The 21,618-nt window shown below is 34.1% G+C and overlaps 3 protein-coding genes across 3 annotated transcripts; 2 read left to right on the top strand and 1 right to left on the bottom strand.

Annotated features, from left to right (window-relative positions):
• Positions 1-629: 629 nt before the first annotated feature.
• LOC133296984 (protein ETHYLENE INSENSITIVE 3) lies at positions 630-4,161 on the top strand. Its single transcript, XM_061496028.1, has 2 exons — positions 630-799; positions 1,630-4,161. The coding sequence occupies exon 2, from the start codon at positions 1,802-1,804 to the stop codon at positions 3,620-3,622; it is 1,821 nt and encodes a 606-aa protein (XP_061352012.1). The 5' UTR covers positions 630-799; positions 1,630-1,801; the 3' UTR covers positions 3,623-4,161.
• An 8,428-nt stretch (positions 4,162-12,589) lies between these two features.
• On the top strand, positions 12,590-17,052 carry LOC133297001 (probable inactive receptor kinase At5g10020). Its single transcript, XM_061496047.1, has 3 exons — positions 12,590-13,511; positions 14,257-15,780; positions 16,447-17,052. The coding sequence occupies exons 1-3, from the start codon at positions 12,605-12,607 to the stop codon at positions 17,031-17,033; spliced, it is 3,018 nt and encodes a 1,005-aa protein (XP_061352031.1). The 5' UTR covers positions 12,590-12,604; the 3' UTR covers positions 17,034-17,052.
• A 2,297-nt stretch (positions 17,053-19,349) lies between these two features.
• On the bottom strand, positions 19,350-20,090 carry LOC133296995 (thaumatin-like protein 1). Its single transcript, XM_061496042.1, has one exon. The coding sequence runs from the start codon at positions 20,088-20,090 to the stop codon at positions 19,356-19,358; it is 735 nt and encodes a 244-aa protein (XP_061352026.1). The 3' UTR covers positions 19,350-19,355.
• Between the last annotated feature and the right edge of the window lie 1,528 nt (positions 20,091-21,618).

A 21,618-nucleotide genomic window follows, 5' to 3' on the forward strand; every position in this document is an offset into this window, starting at 1 on the left:
CATGCTAGTGTCATCTGTGTTTGTTTCTGTGAGTGACTTTGTTATTGGTCAGGTGGCCTTATCAATATCAGCAAACTACGAGACACACACGGGGTCCCCACACACACACAAACAAAACAGAGAAATAAATAAAGAAAAGAAGAAACATAAAACTTCAATAATCACATTCATATTATCACCATAAATAATTCATTAATAAATTCTAGTAACTGATCATCCCAAGTTAAGGTGGGATTAACCTAACCAATATTATAAATGAGGTAGGATCATTTGATATCGATGTCAAATTTGAAGTTTGACATCGCATCTAAGAGTCGTTAGATCATAAAAGATCAATGGTATCACATGCTTACAAATCAGAGTCGTTAATATTTTTTGATCTAACGGCTCTCAAATAAGATGTCAAACTTTAAATTTGACACCGATATCAAAAGATCCTACCTCGTTATAAATATATCTTGAACTTCAATTACTCCTTAAAATGGGGGTTTTTAGTTTAATTCCCCACCAATAATGAATGACACAAACTATTTTCACATTCACCGAGAGCACCACCCCCCTCACCCTTCTTTTAAAGCAATAATATAAAATGAGGATAATGCTCTGATCTGTGTCTTTTTCTCATTTTCTCTCTCTCTCTCTCTCTCTCTCTGTTTTCTCATTTTCCTCTCCCTTTCCCTCTTCTTCTTTCTCCTTCTTCTTCAATCTCTTTCTCATCGAAGTTTCGAAAATAGCATGCTCGTTCTTCCTATATTGACTTGTGGTGACCTCGCAGCAAGACCCACTTCTGGATCTTCTGGTAAGGTTCCCCTGATGAAATAAAATTGTTGCCTTTTTCACTCTTCAGTTCCTTCTTGCTAGTTTCTTGGTCAATACAAATTTTGGGCTTCTGTTTTTTTTTTTTTGGTGTTTTTCTTTTCTTTTAGGCGTGTGCATGTTGTTTTTTTGTGCGTGTTGGTGCTGGTTCCATTAACCTGTTGATCTATGAAGTTTTAATCTTTTATTAGCTTTCTGATCTTCAGTTGAATTTTTATTTTTATTTTTATGTTCTTAAGTCGGTGTTGCTATTTATGGTCTTACGGGGTCTCTGAGTGATTGTTTTTGGTCTTGGATATTCTGTTCGTAGCTGGCTTGATTGTTTCTTCGTAAGTTTTGCTGATATTCTTGTGAAGTTTTTGTCTGAAACCTGCCTTTTTATATCTCTCAGCCGCCACCTGTTTGATGATGGGTCGATGAGCCATTTTTTTTTTTAAATCATCATTGAAGCATGCTGTGTGCCTGCGGTGCTTGTATTTTCATTTTTTATTTTGGGTGATTTAGATCTGTTATTGCTCTGATCTAGTTAGTGTATTGATGGATTAGAGTTTCAGACAAAAGCAGAGAATTTTATGATTTCATATAGTGATTAATCTATTTTAGATTATTTTTTTAATCCACGTTTTGACTTTTTAGCCTATATCCAATATATGAGAATGAAAGAAGTATCTGCTGGTGAAAACTGGATGGCTATTGAATCTCATATAAGATATTGGCGCAGATTTGATGCTTTTGGTATTCACTTCATCTGGAAAGTATTGTTTGACCTCTTTACCGTCTAAATTGTTCTCTGTTTTTTTTTGCCTTTGCCAGGTGTAAAGGCCTTTAAAATCTTGACGATTTATTGACTAGAGTTGGTTTATAGTGCTGAAGGAGCGTGAAATTTGAAACCAGTTTGTTACTCACTCCATCTCAAGCTTACCGGTTAAATCCATTTCTTCTGAAAATTTAGGCCATCTTTGGGGGTATTTTTTCTTGGGAAAAGATGATGTTTGATGACATGGGGTTTTGTGGCGATTTGGATATGTTATGTGGTCCACTCGGGGAAGAAGATATTTCTGCCAGGCAAACTGAACCCGATGCAGGAGTTGATGATGATTACAGTGATGAAGAAATTGATGTGGATGAGCTTGAGAGGAGGATGTGGAGGGACAAAATGCGTCTCAAGCGATTGAAAGAACAAACTAAGGCTAAGGAAGGAATTGATGCAGCAAAGCAAAGGCAATCCCAAGAACAGGCAAGGAGGAAGAAGATGTCAAGAGCTCAGGATGGGATACTGAAATACATGCTGAAGATGATGGAGGTTTGTAAGGCGCAAGGATTTGTTTATGGGATAATTCCTGAGAAGGGAAAACCAGTGACTGGGGCATCTGACAACCTTCGTGAATGGTGGAAGGATAAGGTTAGGTTTGATCGGAATGGTCCAGCTGCCATAGCCAAGTATCAAGCGGATAATGCAATCCCTGGGAAGAATGATGGATGCAATTCGATTGGTCCAACTCCGCACACCTTGCAAGAGTTACAGGACACAACCTTGGGTTCTCTCTTGTCAGCACTTATGCAGCACTGTGATCCCCCTCAGAGACGGTTCCCATTAGAGAAGGGTGTTCCTCCACCATGGTGGCCAACCGGGAATGAAGAATGGTGGCCTCAAATTGGTTTACCTAAAGATCAAGGCCCTCCACCTTACAAGAAACCTCATGACCTGAAGAAGGCATGGAAGGTTGGTGTTCTAACTGCAGTTATCAAGCATATGTCTCCTGATATTGCCAAGATTCGCAAGCTTGTGAGGCAGTCCAAATGCCTTCAAGATAAAATGACAGCCAAGGAAAGTGCAACCTGGCTTGCCATCATCAATCAAGAGGAGTCCTTGGCTCGAGAGCTTTATCCTGAGTATTGCCCCCCATTGTCCTCTGCTGGAGGCAGTGGGTCATTGGTCATCAATGATTGCAATGAGTATGATGTTGAAGGGGCTGAGGATGAGCCAAACTTTGATGTGGAAGACAGGAAACCCGAGAATCTTCTTCCATCCAATCTTGGGATGGAGAGAATGAGGGGAAGGCTTTCAGTTCAGCAACCATCTCATCCAATCAAGGGAGAGGTTGTTACAAACTTGGATTTTATTAGGAAGAGGAAGATCTCAAGTGAGTTTAGCATGATGATGGATCAGAAAATTTACACATGTGAACATCCTCAGTGCCCTTACAGTGAAGTTCGCCTTGGTTTTCAAGACAGGTCTTCTAGGGACAATCATCAATTGAATTGTTCGTATAGAAGCAGTTCTGCAGATTATGGTGTTCCCAATTTTCATGCTACTGAGGTTAAGCCAGTAATATTCCCCCAGTCATTTGTTCAACCCAATACTACATCTCAGTGTGCTAGTTTGGTTCCACCTACATTTGATCTAACTGGGCTTGGAGTTCCGGAGGATGGCCAAAAAATGATTAGCGACCTAATGTCAATCTATGATACAAATGTTTTAGGGAACAAGAACGTAGGTTCCACTAACTGTGTAGCTGCAGAAAATCAAAACTTTCTTCAGCCCAGCATTCAGCAACCACAGGAGAATTTCTTTCCTGGCCAAGGAATGGTAATGGAAGGTAACTTCTTTGCACGAGAGGAAGGTCAATTTGACCGGTTCAAGAATATGAACTCTCCTTTTGAGACCAACCACAACAACAATAATATCCCTTTGATGTTTGGCTCCCCATGTGATTTGGCATCGTTTGATTTTAAGGAAGATAATCAAGTAGTAGGGATGGATACTCTTCACAAACAGCCAGATGTTTCAGTATGGTACCAGTGAAAATGACAAGTGGAAACTCGTGTACCATGGACTTTTTATTGTCCTTTAAAGGGGTAGCCGCCTTGATCATGTGAAACTCCTTTAACGCAGAGGTAGTTGCTGCATTTTTCTTCACATGTAATCGTGTAGGTCTAGAGATATTTTATGCTTGACAGGTCTGGTCTGGTATGGGTTAATAAGGTTATGGATGTTCCATAATGTAACCCTCTTGTGTGTGTGTTTTTTTTATATCAGTGTTAGCCCTATTGTTGTTTCTTAACTATTATATGTACGACTGTGATATAAATAAGATTATAACTCTCTTATAAATTGTTGTTCCACCGTATTCATGTTAAGGAATCTGAATATATGACCCTGTCATGGGAAAGTTGGTTGGGCAGATGATAGGTTTTGTCGTTTTATGCTTCTTTCTCCTGTGCTTATCTTCTCCATGTGAAATGGACCCCATAACAGTTGTTTGGCAGATGCCATTTTACGTGCTATGTTCAATTGCGTGATCAACTTGTATGTATGTTAGTGTGTGGTGGGGTCTTTTTTAAGGGGACACGCGTCTTTGTCTTTTTGTAGTCTACGGTCAAATCTATAAATGTGTTTGTAATTGTTCCTTTTCAGTCTTCATTGAAAGTGAAAGTGCCTCTTTATGGGACATGGAAAGTGCCATCATCTCTTTATAGTGTTAGGCGGCTGAACTTGCTCTCAGTTCTTCTGTTTGAGTGCTTAGTTTACTCTTGCTCAAGTGTTATATTTGGATGCCGATACCTTCATTTCTTTGATATTTGGTGTCATGTATTGCAAATTATCGATGTAGAATGGCACAAGTGTCATCAAATACAGTGAAATAAAGAAATTGTTTGAAAAGGTGGCATAACTAATAGCACCACGTGTTCAAAATTTCAAAGGGAAAAAGCCACCCAGTATATGACTGGATTGTTATTTGGTTTTTTAACTTTTACCTCTCTTCCTTTTTTAAAAACTGCACATTTTTCTTTTGATAAATTTTAAAATGCACATTTAGTATTGCTTACAATTCTCTTATTTATGTTTTTGCACAAAATCATAGAAGGTTAACTTACAATTTTTTTTAATTATAATAGTTATATTTTTCATGCTTATAAGTAACAATTAAAATTAGATATCTTTTCATAGGTCTGATAAGAAAAAAATAAAGTTAAATAATCATATTCAAATATTATTATGAACCAATTACAAATAAATTATGGTTATATATAAATAAAAATCAGCGAGGATTAATTATGCTTACTCCCTTTTAATCATTTCTGACATTTTAGATTTTGTACAAGTAGACATAAATTTGTTAATATTATTTATTCAAATCGGAAGCCTGAAAAGCTATATAGAATCTGTATCAGAAAATAATCTTAATTTTGATGTTGGTTCACCAAGTACAACATTCTTTTTTTATCAAAAGACCATTACTCTTGATCTTCAACATACTGTAATGGGGACAAACTTTTATGTAGCGTAAATCCCGGTGGAACACACCTACACTTGTAGCAGCATTTCTGACAAACGAACATGCAGTGATGCAGGGCTTCTTGTAACTTGTAAGCGGTTTTTGGGCACCTGGGTACTCTGCAACATACTTTATCAATTTTCACTACAAACAAGAGCCATCAATTAATCCAGTCACATACATGTATATATATATAGATAGGGTTTTATAATTCTCATGTTTAACAATATTTAACATGAGAATTCAAATTTTTCAACACACTCTTCGATTTCCGTGCTGACATGGGTTTTACATATAATTTTTTTTAACACCTGGATCCCACATGTTTTTTATCTCTACAACATGAGAATTAAATTCTCATTTAACACGAGAAAATCAAACCCCATATAAATAACTTTGTTAATAAAACTATAGTTTAAACCGCAAATAAAAAATCAAGTGACGAAATATAACTTTCCATTTCTTCATGGAGAGTTTGCTTCTTAGCTCAACATAGCTAAAAGATTTAAAAAAAGTGGCAATAATTCCCTGTAGACTTGGCTCCCAATAATTTAGAGAAGTAGTTGACTTCGTTCTATATTATGTTTTTAAATTAGTGGTGAAAATATAACCTTAGCTGACTTCACATAAATTCTGGCTGGTACTTAACGATCTGAATCTGATGTAGCACACTTAACAAGAAACTCTAGGATCCCTAACCACTACTTTTTTCTTTGTTTTGCTTTGTCTTAAATATAAAGTAAAACAGCGGCATAGCTGGCCATACATGGCTTTCTTGTGGTGTATCTGTGTTAGCCTACAAAGCCAGAAAAGAGAATAGAAGCAGCATAATTGTATATGTAAATTGTGTGTGATGTCTTATCTTCCTGAAAAGAGTAGAAAGCGCCACAGTTTCTTCCCACTCACTTGACAGCTTCTATGTATCAACAATTTGGTGGTGTACAAGTGAAAAGAACTTCAAGTTTAAAAAAGATAAAAGCACGGGGCTAGGATATTCTTACATCAGTGTAAAAGAATTAGAAATTTTACACTCAATCTTGATCATTGATCCACTTGTATTCAATGGCTCATATTACTAAAAAATTAAAGCCTTTAGATATAAGTGAGATCAATAGTCAAAATTAAAGGTGTAACTTATACTAATATAAAATGACTCTGAACCTACTTTCACTTACTATTACACAATTATTGAAGCCACGTAGCAGAATTGTAGACATCACTCCATCTAGATTTAACATAAACAAGTTGAAGTGGGGGGTCATCTTACATTTTTATATATGCTTTTCTTGCAAATTATGACGTCAGCAACTTTAACATTTCACATTTCACATTTCACACCGGGCCTCCTCATACAGCCCACCTTTACCAAAATAATGGCTCCTTAGATAGTGGCAGCATCTCAGCATAAACTTGGTCATAGATGTGGATGACAACTCTATCCAATGCAAATTCATTCAATATAAAAATGTGTATATTTTTTCTTTTTATTAACCTTTTTGAGTTGATCAATGGGTGAAGCTTATCTTTTCCTTTTCACATAAACTATCTCTCACTTAACTTTCAGTCTGGCATCAAAATATTATAGAAAGATTCCAAAAGTATCAAATATGTCATTTTTCTAGAGGGACCTCCTTGTCAAGACTTCTAGATTAATTTCTAGGATTGGCCAATACCAAAGTGAAAGGTGAAGAAGCATTGTTAAATAGGTTCCATGTGATTTTCATGTTTTCTTTTAGTAAGGTCCTGATTTAAACACCTGTCAAGAGTTTAGAATGTTTTTCTGTTATTCACTGTTCTCTTACTTTTTCTTGTAAGACTTTGCTAATTCATGCCACCAACTAAACAGTTTTTTTTTTTTTTTCTTAATAAGGAAGTAGTAGTGTGTGTCAGCTAATTAGTTTTATATATGCACATGGTCAATTTAGGAGTGGGATGCATATACACGTTTACAAGACTACAACCTAAATGATATTATTAGGGGGAAACAATTTCAAAAGAAGGAAAAAAAATTTTAAAAAAAAATTATTATAAAAATGGAACACTTTATTAAAACCCTTCTAGAAAAGGTTAGGAAAAGAAAGAAAAGAATATGAGCATTATTGTTTCATAGCTTCATAAGATGCAACCCACCAACGCCCCCTAAGATAGCCTATTATTGTATTGAAACTTAAAGGTGTATGGAAAAGGAACAAAGAAATTGAAAGAAATTTTTTTCCTAAAAAAGTTGAAAAGATAGTTTGGTATATGTTGAACTAGAAAAGAGAACAAGAGGAAGAGAGATAAAGCATATGAGAATATTACCAGAAGCCCAAAAGCAAGAATATGCTCATGCTCGTCAGTTGTGATGCTGCAAATTTAAATTAAGATGCCAACAAAGCTGGTCAAATTAACATATATTCTGCAGTATATTTTATGTAGGAACATACGCAATTTATTTAGTATAATTTATTTTTCTGCAGTATATTTAGGATCATACGCAATTTAATTAGTATAATTTATTTTCTTGATATTGTTCAATATATACCCGTATAAGTACAGAAACCAAAAGTCAAAACTAACACATTTATTTTATTTTTTAGTACAAAAACCAACACGTTTATAGTCACGTCTCTGTCATTAATTGATTATTATAAACTAGCACGGATGGCATGTTACCATCAATCTCCCAGTCAATATAGGATACTATAATAAAATATCAAAATGACAAACTGTTTGTTTTAATGATTTTCTTTTCTTGAAATATTTTATGTTAATAAATAATAAGGGAATATATCCCAGTCATGTTAAGAGGGGAAAGAAGAAAAGATAATAATATTATTTCATTTTTGTCTAAACAAAGAAGAAGATAATAATATAGAGGAAAATTAAGAATAGATGTATATTTGACACTTATTTTCACTCGCTACCAAAACTTGTATCATGAAACTTTTAAGTTGAGGGTATGAAAGAGAGATATAACTTATAAGGGTTTGTTTTGACACATGAACTGGGAGTGGTTGTGAGTATAGTTAAAATAATGGGATGGATAATGGAATCCAAAGTTGGGTGATGGATGGAACTGATTAATTGAGGACAAGAAATGGAACCAACCGACACACTTTTATGGTAGAGAGCGCCGTCTTGTTGAGGTTCCCCAATCCCCACACTTGATAACACCTACTTGCAAAATGCAAACGCAATGCAACACCGTCAAATTTGGCTCTGCATGTTCTCCAACTCCTTCCCAACTCCCAACCATAACAACAACAATAGTTGAACACCACTTTTTTCTCTCCATTATTGGTTGGCAGAGTTGTACAGTGCAACCTATTATATTTGATGCTATTATTAAAATTATAGGATAGTGTAAAATATAACATTTTTTTTTATAAATTAAGGGTGTTGGAGGTCTGAATTGAATCAGTTTTAAAGTAAAAATCATCTGATCTAATTTCTTTGATTTGATCATTTAATCATCCATTCTGATTGAATTTTAAAAAATCCAATCCAATTTATTCAGTTGAATTGAATCAGTTTTCGATTTTTGGAAAAACTTAAAATTTCAATCATACAAATCACTAGCTATATTAAAATAAAATCATTCAAAGTTATAAATCACTGAAAAATTCAAGTCTTCACACTAAAACAAGTCTTAAAACTCACGAAGAGTTTAAATAGATTAATAGACAATAAAAACTAAAACAAGATAGTTTGCTATTAATAACATCCAAGATTTCAAGTCTACAAAACAACAAGATTTTAAGTCACCATCTTTCAAAAATAATAAATACATAATATATTAAATCAGTTTTCACCAACCAAACCAAAAACCGATCCAATTCAATTAAAATGTGTCCTCTTTTTCAATTTTTGGTTTTTCGGTTCAGTCACCGCAATTTGAATTGATTTGCATTGATTGATGAACACCTGAAAGATAAACCCATTTCAAATATGATACTGGGCAGTATCGAACACATGCTCTTACCTTCACCTTTTCAGCTTTCATACACCAACTGAAGTATCATTATTTGATAAATAAAACATGAGTTTGTTTTTTTCTAAAGTTACTTTAGATAGTTTTATCTAATGTTCATCGAAACGACATCGTTTTAGGGTGAAAATTATGGTGTTTCTGTAATTTTAATTTATTTGGAAGTTATAATAGTCTTTATCATTCTAATTTTTTTATTTTTCAACCCAAAATAATATTGTTTCGATGAACATTAGATAAAATTATCTAAAATAACATTAGATACTTTTTTTTCCATAAAACATAACATATTACATCTATATATTTTTTTAATACAATTATTACATCTATATTTCAATTCTAGTTCATCGAAATTAAAAGGAATTTTATTAGCTGGTTACGTTGCAAATTTTTTAGAGTGAAGGAAGTAGTCACAATTTTACATATGGGTATACATATAGGTATATTTTACAATTTTATTGATAGTTAAATGTATTATGTTTCTTTTATTGAAAAAAATAATATAGCTGATATTAAAACATTTCCATATTTTTTAAGGTGCAGTCTATATAAAGAGGTGACATCAATGTTATCGATTTGATCCGGATAACGATAAGTGGGACATTGATGGTTAGTGCTTACATATAGGAAAATAGTTCTCTTATATCACTTAAGACAATTATTTTATGTTGCACATTCATAGAATCTTGTATCCATTATTTTTTTTAATTTATTTTTTAAAAATTGTGGATCCCACAATTTTATTTCATCCACATAAAATACTTATCTTATGTGATATAAGATTAATAACTCCACTCATAAAATCTTGTGTCCATTTTTTCTTTTTCTTTTATATTTTTTTAAAAATTGTGGATCTCACAATTTTGTTTCACCTACATAAGATATTTATCTTATGTGACATAAGATTAATAACTCCCATATATATATATAATAAAAGTAATATGACAACAAAGTGATATAACTTAGTAATTAGCGTTTCACTTCCCTTCCTTTAGGTGTCAAGTTTGAGTCTCAAAAATACAATTGTGATTTACCATAAACCGTTTCTCTGATTCTTCTTGATCGAGTTGTATATATGATCGGTTAATTAAATAAACTGAACTTGTTAGTGGTCCGGTTCTCGATCTTATTGATCCTGTCGAGCCAATTTTATAACACTGGGTGACATAATTTTAGAAATAATAAAAAAAAATATTTTTTCCTCTATAATTTTATGACACTAAAGTTGATATCACAATAATTAATTAGGGTTGGAAAATAAATGGAGTTGAGCTCAAAGCAGCTTATACTTGACTCGATTATTTTTAGTTCAATTATATTGACTTACTCGTATTCAATGCGGTTCAAATTTTCAAGTTCATCTTGGTTCAAGTAGTGAGCTTATTGACTGAGGTACACATATAATATAATTTTCAACTAATGCTAAATTCAAATATTTAAACTCAAACTTAAAATTGATTGAGTTTAAAGAAAATGGAGTGATTTGTTGGGTTATAAAACCAGTTTTTTTTTTTTTTTTTTAATGCACAAAACCAGTTTTCATCCCGACGCAGGTCACACTATAATGAATGAACATGGAACAATGGTTATTCAATCCGTGATGGATTGAAGTGTTGCATTTGGTTGATTTGGATCATAATACAGCAAAATCATGTCAATTAAATCAATGGGCCCTTCCCTTGTGTATGTATTTCATTAATCATTGGAATATATGGCATGTCACTGTCGTGGCCCGTATTACCATTAAAGAAGTCTGGCCCAACTCTCACTCTCACTTCTTATACGAGTCAAAGAATAAACTACATCTATCGAAGGCCTATAAGCTTGTGGTTAAACTTAAATGCACTAAACCATTTAAGCCCAACAATATCCTAATAAATAAGTAATCTTTTAAATTATTCGGCGCGTTTTCCAATTTATACTATTTTATTGGACATGCAATAAATTTTTTTGGATAGGTAACATGAAATAAAATTATTTATGAAATAAATCATACATAAATTTTTTTTTTTTTTTTGAAATGTAGAGATTGAAATATGGAATTTTTCTTTGGCCCACCACATAAGAGTCGTTTTAGAATTTTAAACATAAATAATTAAATTTGTTATCAAAAGAATATGATAGAATTAATTCATTTAAAAAACTTAAGCTGTTATTTAAAAGTTATATGAAGGCTCGTATAAAAAATAAATATATCTTACTGTGACTCACTCACTTTTTTTTTTTTTGGGTACATTTATCCTCATTCAACCTTCTCCGGAAACCATGCCCTCGGGGTACGGCCCGTTTGGGCTAGCCCCTCATTGTAATAGTGGGTGCACTAAGCTTCGCAACAGGAAAAAGGACGAGACTAATCTCCCATCCAAAGATTTTTTGGCTTATCCTCTGACCCCCAAAGATTTTCCAAGAAACTGCTTGAAGCAGGGTTTGATCCCTGCACCAAGCAATCCCTTGGAACTGAGCTCCAACACGCGCTCACTTTTATATAAAGTGATAGATAAATATTTTTGTAGTAAAAATAAAAATATTAAACCCTTACTTTAATTATTATTCCTTTAGATAAGATGACGTAACATCCAATGGATGAAAATGCCAACACGCGCTTTTGCATTGGGATGCTTTGAAGAAGAAATAGAAACAGAAAAAGAAAGATGTGAATGAGTGAATATAAGAATTTACCAAAGTCAAAGGTGCAAGTCACCGAGGTAATATATAGAATAGATTATAGTGTATAGTTGCTTTAGTAACTGGGAACAAACCAGTGACGCTGTCTTGAAAAGTCTGTTTCAGAAACCTTTTTTTTAATTTTTCTCTTTTTTTGTTTTTGGTAAACATATGATAATACAGCAACCCCACCTACCATGTTTCTCAGTTCTTGTCTACCTTGGCCTTGCTCTACTACTTCTATCACTACATTCTTCTTCTGCTTCCCTTAATCATTGCTTTGCCACACTGCATTCTACTACATTCACTTCCTTGTTCAGATTTATTACCTCCTCTGCTCAGAAGCATTCTTTTTCTTCTTAATTTATTATTTTTTTACAGAAAAATCCACAAGAAACTTACTGGGGTTCTGTTGTTCCTTGTGAGTTTGTTCTTCCACTCATCTTGGTTAGCATTGTTGCTGCTTTTGTTTATTAACATACGGATATATGCTTCATTATTCAACTTTACTTCTTGTGAATTAAGAGGTATGAATAGGTTTTTGTTTAATAATTATGACATATGGATATGTTGGTCGGTGATGAACTTAGTTATTATTAGTTGGAACAAGTAATCACTTGATTTTTTTTTTAATACTTGAGATTCGTAATTATTGAAACAAAAAGGGATATACTGGCTGCATTGTTGACATTTTGGCCTTTATAAGTATGTGCATTAAATTATGAAATTATATGTCTGGAAATTAATATTCTGCCTTTCAATTTTTGTTGTAGACTTATCCCTTTGCTGTTACTTCCAATGAGGTACATTTCCTCACATAATCATACGTATATCTGTGTTTTTGGTTCTCGGATTAGGAGCTACTAGGAGAGGCATGCAGGCTATCTGGTTGATGTTGATGTTGTTGTTGTTGGTGGCTATTGCGTTGGGGAATTCAGACATAGATGCACTCCTTGAACTCAAGAAGAGTATTCAGAAAGACCCTTCTGGATTAGTTGTTAATTCTTGGGATTCCAAATCTTTAGATTCCGATGGATGTCCTCAGAACTGGTATGGGATATTGTGTACTGAAGGCAATGTTATATCAATCACTCTTGACAATGCTGGTTTGGTTGGAGAGTTTAATTTCCTTGCAATTAGTGGCCTTACAATGCTTCGCAACTTGTCAGTTGTGAACAACCAGTTCACAGGAAGTATCTTAAATATTGGTCCAATGGAATCACTTGAAAATTTTGATTTGTCCCTCAACAAGTTTAGTGGGTCCTTACCCTCTAACTTTGTTGAATTGAGTAATTTAGTGTATCTGAATCTTTCTTCAAATGAATTTGGAGGTACTCTTCCTATTGGGTTTAACAAACTTGAGCAGTTGAAATATTTAGATTTGCACACTAATAACTTTTCTGGGGATATTATGCATATCTTTTCTCAGATGGGCAGTGTGCTACATGTTGACTTAAGCAGCAACAGTTTTTCTGGTACCCTGGATTTAGGACTTGGAGATGACTCCTTTCTCTCCTCAATTCAATATTTAAATGTTAGCCACAATTCCTTGATTGGTGAGCTATTTGCTCATGATGGTATACCATACCTTGACAATTTAGAGGTGTTTGATGCTAGTCATAATCAGTTAGTGGGTAATATACCTTCCTTCACATTTGTGGTATCTCTAGGGATTCTTCGACTTGCATGCAACCAGTTGTCAGGTTCACTGCCAGAAGCTTTATTGATGGAAAGTTCAATGATGTTGTCCGAACTGGATCTTAGTCAAAACAAGCTTGAAGGTATCTTATTTCTGTTTTTTCTGTGTAAGTTGTAATCATTTTCTTTCTTCAAGGTTAGAACTTATCCACTTATTGTTCCTCCAGTTTGAAGTTAGTGTAGTATGGTTCAACATATTGATGGGGAAAATTATATTTCAAACATAACTTTGTTGAGCAAACTGAAAACCGGAAGAAGCCTGGCTCTGTTTATAAAAGACGCAGTATATTTAAAAATTAACATAAGTACTCTGGTCACATACCATCTGCATCAGTCTAATATATCAATTTATGGAGTCATTTTGAAATCCAAGAATGATAAGGACGAAAATGTAGTTGATGTTAAACCTTGTTAAGGGGCTCTTTGGGATAGTATGCAACCAGGTAAGTGACTGTCAGCAGACCTTTAGGTCTTTGCAAAAATTGCATGCTTGGGAACTTATATCTGCAATGAAGCTGGTGTCAAGGTTATATAGTTTTTATCTCTTTGTCCCTTATAGAGGCTTCTTAGTTTCTTATCCAGAAACATTATGGGAAGTACTTTCAAAATCTTGCAAAAGTATGCTGCAAGTGACAATCGATGTACTTTGCACTTGGAATTCTTGGTCATCTTTTCCCCTTCATCTCTCCCCAGTTATTCAGCATTTCACTTATTCATCAATGTTAGTCATTATTTCATAAAATCAGATATGACATGGGTTCAAAATATAAGAGTTATCCAATGAGTTTCTTCTTATCCTTTTCTTTACAATTTAAACTTTCTTTGCAGGTCCCCTTGGAAGTATTACTTCAGTGACTCTGAGGAAGCTTAATATATCTTCAAACAAATTGTCAGGCCCCTTACCTCTCAAGGTAGGCCACTGTGCCATCATAGATTTGAGTAATAACAGGCTGTCAGGTAATTTGTCAAGGATCCAGTATTGGGGTAATTATGTGGAAGTTATTCAGTTAAGTACAAATTCATTGACAGGAATGCTTCCAAATGAAACTACTCAATTTTTAAGGTTAACAGCACTTAAGGTATCCAATAACTCATTGGAGGGTTTTCTCCCACCAGTCTTGGGAACATACCCAGAACTAAAAGAGATTGATCTTAGCCTCAACCAGCTTTCTGGGTTCCTCCTACCAAGCCTTTTCACCTCAACCAAATTGACTAATCTCAACCTCTCGAACAATCAGTTTTCTGGATCAATTGGTATTCAACTTCAAATTCCAAATAATTCATTAGTTTCAGCTGACAATTTTAGTTTGGTGTTTCTTGATCTTTCATACAACAACTTGAGCGGGCTTATTCCTTCAAAAATTAGTAAGCTTCACAATTTGGCATATCTCAATCTGTGTAACAACAAATTGGAAGGTGCTATTCCAGATGACCTTCCAGCTGAATTGAGAGGATTCAATGTGTCCTTCAATAATCTTTTTGGCGTTGTACCAGACAACTTAATGCAGTTTCCTGAATCAGCATTTCATCCAGGAAATACTATGCTGATATTTCCACATTCACAATTATCACCAAAAGATACTTCCAACCTAGGTTTTAGGGAACATGGGTTACATAAAAAATCTGTAACTAGGAGTGCCTTGGTTGCATGTTTGGTTATTGGTGCTTTGGTGATGGCTTTTTTGGGTATAATGATTTATTATAGGGTTCATCAGCAAAAAGAAAAGACTTCTAAACAAAATGGAGCAAGAGGCATCACCGAAGAGAGTTCTTCCACATCAAATAGAGAGAAACCTAACAGAAATTTGGAAGCATTGCCACCTTCTCAAAGGGGGTCTGCTGATGATGAGAGAAACATTCATCCAATGGTCAAGAAGCCAAAAGATCTTGGCCCTTCTGAATTAGTTAAGAATGAGGAAGGAACTTCTTCTTCAAAGTCTATTTTGTCCGCTTCAAATCCTTCATCTTCTAAAAGCCACCAGTTTGAGAATCCTGGTTCCTTCAAAGCAACCTCTCCAGATAAACTGGTTGGGGACTTGCATCTATTTGATGGGTCATTGACGCTGACAGCGGAAGAACTTTCATGTGCTCCAGCGGAAGTTATTGGCACGAGTTGTCATGGAACACTCTACAAAGCTACACTCAACTCTGCTCATGCATTGGCTGTCAAATGGTTAAGAGAAGGAATAACTAAAGGAAAAAAAGAGTTTGCACGGGAAGTAAAGAAACTTGGGACTATCAAGCATCCAAGCCTGGTTTCTGTTCAGGGTTACTACCTGGGGCCAAAGGATCACGAGAGACTGATTATATCAAATTACATGAATGCACAATCTTTGGACATTTATCTCCATGGTAAGATTATGGCTTCATGTTTGATTGCACAATAAAGCCTAGGCTTTTTGGTTTTAATACTTCTGATATTATTTGGTTTGAAGGGTGATTAACCGCGTAGAATTTAATTTTAGTTTGAAATATATGAAGCTCTTTCACAATGTTGGCTAATTTATAAAATATTAAGTATACTAGGTAACTGGAAGTATGCTAGAGATATTTTTCTTTAACATTTTTGTGTGGATATTTAGGTTGTAGTAGATCTTTGATATGATTTTTATGCGTTTGTAGTTTGAACAATATTTACTAGCTGGAGTCCCTGCAGGATGGTCGTTTTGAAGACATGTTGAGATATATAGTCTCATATTGGTTGTATGTGCAACTAATGTGGAGTTTATAAGGCCTTGAGCACTCCCACCCTTTGAGCTAGCTTTTGGGGTGGTGTATCCCAAGGTTATTTACAAGACAGATTAAAACTTCTTTTGCTTTTTAAGAGTCAGTTTGTTTGAAGATGCTAATGTTTTGGTCTCTCAACAACTGAGAATCAATTATTTACAAGTCCTGGAAGAGTTTTTGCTTCATTCTGATAAGCTGATTTTAAAGCCTTACTAACTCAACATCTATATCGGAAATTTCAACTGTATAGAGCCAGTTTTATTTAATTGTTTCATTTTTTTTTTTCTGCAGAGCCAGATAAAAGAAGTCTCCATCCTTTGTCTCTTGATGAAAGGCTCAGGGTGGCTGTAGAGGTTGCGCGATGTCTGCATTACCTACACAATGAGAAAGCCATACCTCATGGCAATCTTAAATCCACAAACATTCTACTAGAAAATCCTAACAGAAATGCCTTGCTCACTGACTATAGCCTGCACCGAATACTCACTGCTTCTGGTACTGCTGAGCAAGTTCTGAATGCTGGTGCACTTGGTTATCGACCTCCTGAGTTTGCTAGATCAAACAAACCATGCCCTTCCTTGAAGAGTGATGTCTATGCATTTGGTGTTATCTTGTTAGAGCTCCTAACAGGAAGAAATCCTGGTGAAATCATTTCTGGGATTCCAGGGGTGGTTGAATTAACAGAATGGGTTATGTTTTTAGCTGAACAAGATCGTTCTAGCCAGTGTTTTGACAAGTTTCTTGTGGAAAAGCATAATGGAGAAGGATCATCTAGAATACTTGATGAAATGCTGAAGGTGGCTCTTAGATGCACTCTTTCAGCATCTGAGAGGCCTGATATGAAAACGGTCTTTGATGATCTTTCAACAATAAGGTAGAGTTGCTGATCATAGCCTTAACCACTAACATCATCATTATTATCTATAGTTGTTTTGTTTGAATTATTTTTTATGTTTGTTAAATTTTTGTCCCTTGATGACAACTCTCCATAGGAGTTACAACAAGTCAGAGTAAGAAATAAAATTCTTTATCAAAGGAAATTCATTAATTTCAACCCTTGAATGGGATGATTGTATATTGTTGAATTTACAGTATTGTTCCATCTGGGAATTGTTTTTGCTACATGTTAATCAGCCATTCATGTTCCTGTGCCAAGAGGGGATAGGAATGGATTGTTATGTAGACTTTTGGTGTAAATAACCATTTTCCCCTTCACATAAGAGCAGTTGAGATCCTAAAAATTTCTTAATATCTAATTATTTATCAATACGATGAGGCGGTGAGAATCGAACTTGTGAGACTATAGTCACGAAAGCTATGTAAAGTAACTATCTCACTAAGCATCGTAATCATCATTAATGCTATAATCGTAATACATTAATGCTACAATTATAACATTTGGTCATATAAACTATGGGAAAAATAGTTCTCATGTTGTAGGAGAGTTCTTTTCTCGTGTCAGTGAGAGTTCGTTTTGCGTGCAATAATTTTTTTTTTTTTATGTATGGGCCCTCCATGAATTAGAGTGTATAGAAAACTTTCCTCTTCTCCAATAACACAGAGAATTGCATTGCGCATGAACTATTTGAGATTAGGTGCATTAGAGATATCAAAATCCGTACAATATACCATACAATCGGATTGTCCAATGATCGATTTCACAGGCGAATTTTCTATGGTAAGGGAGCATCAAAACTAGGTGCTCCTTGCTCACAAATAGAGAGGATAAAAAGGGAAATGAAAAAAAAAAACATGGATAAGATTGGGGAAAAAAATTCTGTTTGTGAGATCGAGACCACCAAAATTTTATATGGTATTGGAGCATACAATTTTTTTTTCGATTTCACCCCTCTCTGTGTCAGTGATTTTACCACCTTACCCATTTATACATGAGGAAATCAATATGGTGTATACCCTCTTGACCTCTTCCCATACAATCGGTTTTTTCAGTTTACTGACTTCATCCTCTCCTGTTTTTCACCACCTTCTCATTTATATAAAATAAAATCAATATAAATATCAAATAATGGAGAGTATAATCTTTTACCAATAATTCAATAATCATGTCATATCTATTGTAATAAGGAATGTAATTGTCTGTTAATATAAGTTTCTGTCATTAATTCATTATGGAAGAATAATTTTTGGCCTTAATTTTTAATATAAGTTTGTGTCGTTAATATAAGTTCTAGCAATTATGGAAGAATTTTTTTTAATGATGACTAAAGTACTCTATTGTTGGCCTTAAAAACTCTTACATTATACACACATAAGTTTCACGTAATAATCAAATATAAATAAACTTCTAATAAATCACAGTATAAATAAATATAAATCATCCAAACTTTTATGAAATAAACTTTTAGTAGGTAATAAACAAGCATAAATCGTTAGACATGTTTTGAGCGTTATTATTATTATTATTATTATTATTTATTTTGCTGTATAATGTGTCAAATGTCAATGTAGTTGTAAGATGACAATACCCTTGATTTAAAAAACAGAACAATTTTGCAGTAAGTGAACATTCAAACGTCAAAAGTTTAATAAAATCCTTAAATTTGTCTGCAAGGATTAATTAAGATAACTGATGACAATTGAACCTAAAAACAATAATCAATTTACTTATTGAAGAAGCAGACTAGTTGAGTGTTCATTAAGATATCTTTCCTTCGATAGTGGCATGAAGCCTAAGCCAATAGCCGGCATTGGTCCATTTCAAATCAAACCAATCCAAAGTAGGAGAAAATCTTTGGTGCAATAGATGTAGGTATATCCATACAAAAAGTATGGGTTAAAATGATTTTTTTTCCTATTTTAGTAAAAGAGAGTATCGAGTTCGGTACTCCGTATTACTGAAAAAATCTCCGTAAAGTAGTTACTATATATCCACAAAAATAAATAAATAAATAAATAAATAGCTGCACCACCACTGTGGATAATCATCCAACACCTTGCCGGCTGCAACACATGAAGTGCGACGATGAAATTAAAGCAAAATGTATGCTTTAAATAAAATAAGTCAATAAACAACTTATATTTCAACATTCTTTACCAAAATGTAGCAAAATTTGATACAATTATATAAATTTATAACTTCTTGTAAACAATTTGAAACACCTTTCCCACTGACTCAACCAAATTATATTGGCTATTAATTATATTTATGGCAAATTACATTGAAAGTAGTAACTCTTGAATCATGGACAGAAAGTGATGGCATAGTTAGGTCGACCAGAACATGTGAAAGTGCTGGTTTTATCATCAAAAGCATAGCTATAAGCCTGAGGACACTGCCCCTTAAAGATTTCTGAATAGTTAGTTGGTTTGCAACTCTGAGGATTACCAAAATCACCAGTGCAACAGTACTGTGGTGTATTGAAGGCCAAGCATGCACTCTTGCAGCCAACAACACTCCCATCAGAACCTTTCACAGCCAAATCCAAAGGACAAACAGCATTCACATTGGAAGGGCAACTAGTTGGGCTGCACAAACCATCACCTCCTATTGGTGTCAATGAGAGTGGCAAATTGAAACCATCAACAAGACTAACATCATAGAAATCTTGACCACCATTATTTGAAGCCAAAGTGAGTTCTACCAAAGATGTTGGTGGGATAGCACCAGCACCATTGCATGTGATTTGACCAGAGGCGCAATCACCTGTGACGCATGTAAACTTGTTAGATGAATCCATGAAGCATTGAGATCTTCCCCAAAATCGACCTGACCAACCATCTCGAGCATGCAAAGAAAAGGAAGCCTTGGAAGCAAGTTCGAAGCCTGTTGTTGATAACTGTTGCATTCCACCACCAGTTAAGGTTCCCGGCCACACTGTGAATGGACAATTGTTTGTGAATGTAAATGTAGCTGAATAAGCCCCTGAGGCACACATGCTCACAAGAATGAAAACCAACACAGCTTGAACTTCCATTGATGACTTACTATTTCCTTGGATTGTGATGAAACCAGTGATGGAAATAGTATTATATACATGAAAACCTACCGTTTGGGAATCGACACTTACTTATTCGTTTAGATGCTGTTTTTACAATTACTCTGTAGGATTGATAAGAATATTGACCAAAATGTCATTTTTTGGTAAATTTTTTATCCAAATGACACGCCAATATTACTTTTTATCATACTGTCACGTGGCGTATTTCGCTACGATGGGTACCAAATTACGTTCGCCAATAATTTTGTGACACGTGGCACACTTTCACAGGAAAAAGCTGACATATCATAATTTGGTAGCAAATTTAGTTTGCAATATGACCACGTGTCACAAAATCATTGACCACGAAATATTGTTCGAGTGGCGTTTGGATAAAAAAATTTAGCAAAAAGTGACACTTTGGTCACTGTTGCGGATTAATCACTAATGAGTGGATGACTCTATATCCAATTATCCATCGAATCGGACATCATTTTCCAATTTTTACAAATTATTGAAGAATTAATCATTTCTAATATTATTTTTTATGTAAAGTACTTATCACTTCACACACTAGATAATATTCAAATAAAAAATTCTGAATGAATAAAAATCACTTTAATTAGTTACCTTGTTTACTCTTTTCCGAGACAAGGGGAGTGAAATAGCGTATGTTTACTTAGTAGTAGCTCTGAAGCAGTGATATATGTTTTCCTCTGTCTCTCCATCACTCTGTTTACTTTCTTGAATTGTGCTTATTCTCCATCCTTTGCATACAACCGAGTTCTCTTCACCAGAGACACAAACGGCTACGATCTAATCTTGTTTATGCGATTAAGATCTAAACAGTATGTGCCTTGTCTATTTTCAAATTCATGATAAGGGTTTCGAGGATATACATGTATATGATTTTGGATGTAATGTTTCTGCTTTTATTTCATAAAAAATTTTGCAGCAAAAACAAAAACAATAAATTCTATTATTTTTCACAAAAAAAACTTTTGTTAATATATTTTATCATAAAAATATTTCTGCAGTTAATGCAGATAAGTTATCTGCATTTATTCTCAAAACGACATCATTTTGGGATTGAATGATTAAAAAATTATAATTGTAAAGACTATAATAACACTAAAATAAATTAAAATTATAAAAATACCATAATTTTTGCCTCAAAATGATGTCATATTCGGCTTAGTGCACAAAAAACGAACTCATATTTTAATTTAGGTAAAAGTTTCTTACATCGTAAGAAATAATTTTATCTGTTACAATTTCAAAATAATGTTGTTTTGGGATTTAGAAATAAAAATAAGAGTAAAACACATTTTGGGTCCCTAACAAAAAATATGATCCTCACTTTAATCCTTTACAAAAAAAAAACTAGTCGTTTGATCCCTATGAAATTCAAAGTGGACCCATTTTAGTCCTTATGAGGGATTAATTTGAGTTTTTTTGAATTAATGAGGGACCACGGTTTCAACTACATGGATCCACTTCGAATTTCTTAGGGACTTCAGGACTT

The sequence above is a fragment of the Gastrolobium bilobum genome, unplaced genomic scaffold (genome assembly GCF_033153095.1).
Source record: "Gastrolobium bilobum isolate Gb01-03AN ecotype WA unplaced genomic scaffold, APGP_CSIRO_Gbil_v1 utg2614, whole genome shotgun sequence".
Lineage (NCBI taxonomy): Eukaryota > Viridiplantae > Streptophyta > Magnoliopsida > Fabales > Fabaceae > Gastrolobium > Gastrolobium bilobum.

Bases quoted from the DNA above. Each gene is read 5' to 3' on its own strand.
- LOC133296984 (XM_061496028.1), top strand. From the start codon at position 1,802: ATGATGTTTGATGACATGGGGTTTTGTGGCGATTTGGATATGTTATGT.
- LOC133297001 (XM_061496047.1), top strand. From the start codon at position 12,605: ATGCAGGCTATCTGGTTGATGTTGATGTTGTTGTTGTTGGTGGCTATT. The intron at 13,512-14,256 runs GTATCTTATTTC...CTTTCTTTGCAG, and splicing joins TAGTCAAAACAAGCTTGAAG to GTCCCCTTGGAAGTATTACT. The intron at 15,781-16,446 runs GTAAGATTATGG...TTTTTTCTGCAG, and splicing joins TTTGGACATTTATCTCCATG to AGCCAGATAAAAGAAGTCTC.
- LOC133296995 (XM_061496042.1), bottom strand. From the start codon at position 20,090: ATGGAAGTTCAAGCTGTGTTGGTTTTCATTCTTGTGAGCATGTGTGCC.